The 988-nt window shown below is 47.9% G+C and overlaps 1 protein-coding gene across 1 annotated transcript; it reads right to left on the minus strand.

Annotated features, from left to right (window-relative positions):
* Positions 1-196: 196 nt before the first annotated feature.
* LOC122333165 (regulator of nonsense transcripts 2-like) lies at positions 197-675 on the minus strand (the record flags this gene model as incomplete). The annotated part of the gene is made up of 2 exons (XM_043230668.1): positions 513-675; positions 197-431 (listed from the first exon to the last, which is right to left on the minus strand). Coding segments are annotated over exons 1-2 (352 nt in total), but the record flags the coding sequence as incomplete, so codon positions are not given.
* Positions 676-988: the final 313 nt, after the last annotated feature.

The raw sequence follows: 988 nt of genomic DNA on the forward strand, positions 1-988 counted from the left end.
TATATATATTTATTTATTTTTGCGCTGAACTGAAGTGTTTGACAGCTTCAGTTATTTAAAGGTTGCTTTCTATAAACATAAACTTTTAATAAAATAAAGTTTTATTTTTATTCAGTTTTAAGTTTTATTTCCAAGCTACTTCTAGTGACAGAAGTGACACAAAATTACAATCACACTGCCTAACGTCCACGCTAACATATGTTGATATTCAGCACGCTGCCTGCGTCCCTGCGTCCACCTCGTACCTTCTCCGTGGTGACCTTGGACAGGTCTTTGTAGAGGAGTTTACGGATGTACTCCTGCAGCGGAGGCCTCTTCCTGCGCACCGTCTTCTCCATCGGCGGAGGGTTGCAGTAGTAATAGGCGTTCTCCACCATCGTCACGTAACGCACATCCAGATGCTGAGCCTGCTTCTTACGCATCATTTGCTCCTGTGAACACACACATGATCTACGGCATGAAGAGGGCAGCTGCAGGTGTGTGTGTGTGTGTGTGTGTGTGTGTAGACGGACCAGTAAGACGCTCGTGCGCAGATGAGAGTCCGGTGAGCGGAAGAGAAAACGTCCACATGTCTCCAGCAGCGTGCAGGCCATCTCGATGTGATGGTGAGAGAAATCAGACAGCAGCATCTGTACAAACACACACAGACACACACGCACAGACACACAGGCACAGACACACACAGACAGACAGACACACACAGACAGACGCACAGACACACACAGACACACACAGACACACAGACACACACACAGACACACACACAGACACACACACAGACACACACAGACACACACACAGACACACAGACAGACACACAGACAGACACACAGACAGACACACAGACACACAGACAGACACACAGACAGACACACAGACAGACACACAGACAGACACACACAGACAGACGCACAGACACACACAGACACACACAGACACACAGACACACAGACACACACACAGACACACAGACACACAGACACACACA

This window comes from Puntigrus tetrazona, unplaced genomic scaffold (assembly GCF_018831695.1).
Source record: "Puntigrus tetrazona isolate hp1 unplaced genomic scaffold, ASM1883169v1 S000000199, whole genome shotgun sequence".
Classification (NCBI taxonomy): Eukaryota; Metazoa; Chordata; class Actinopteri; order Cypriniformes; family Cyprinidae; genus Puntigrus; species Puntigrus tetrazona.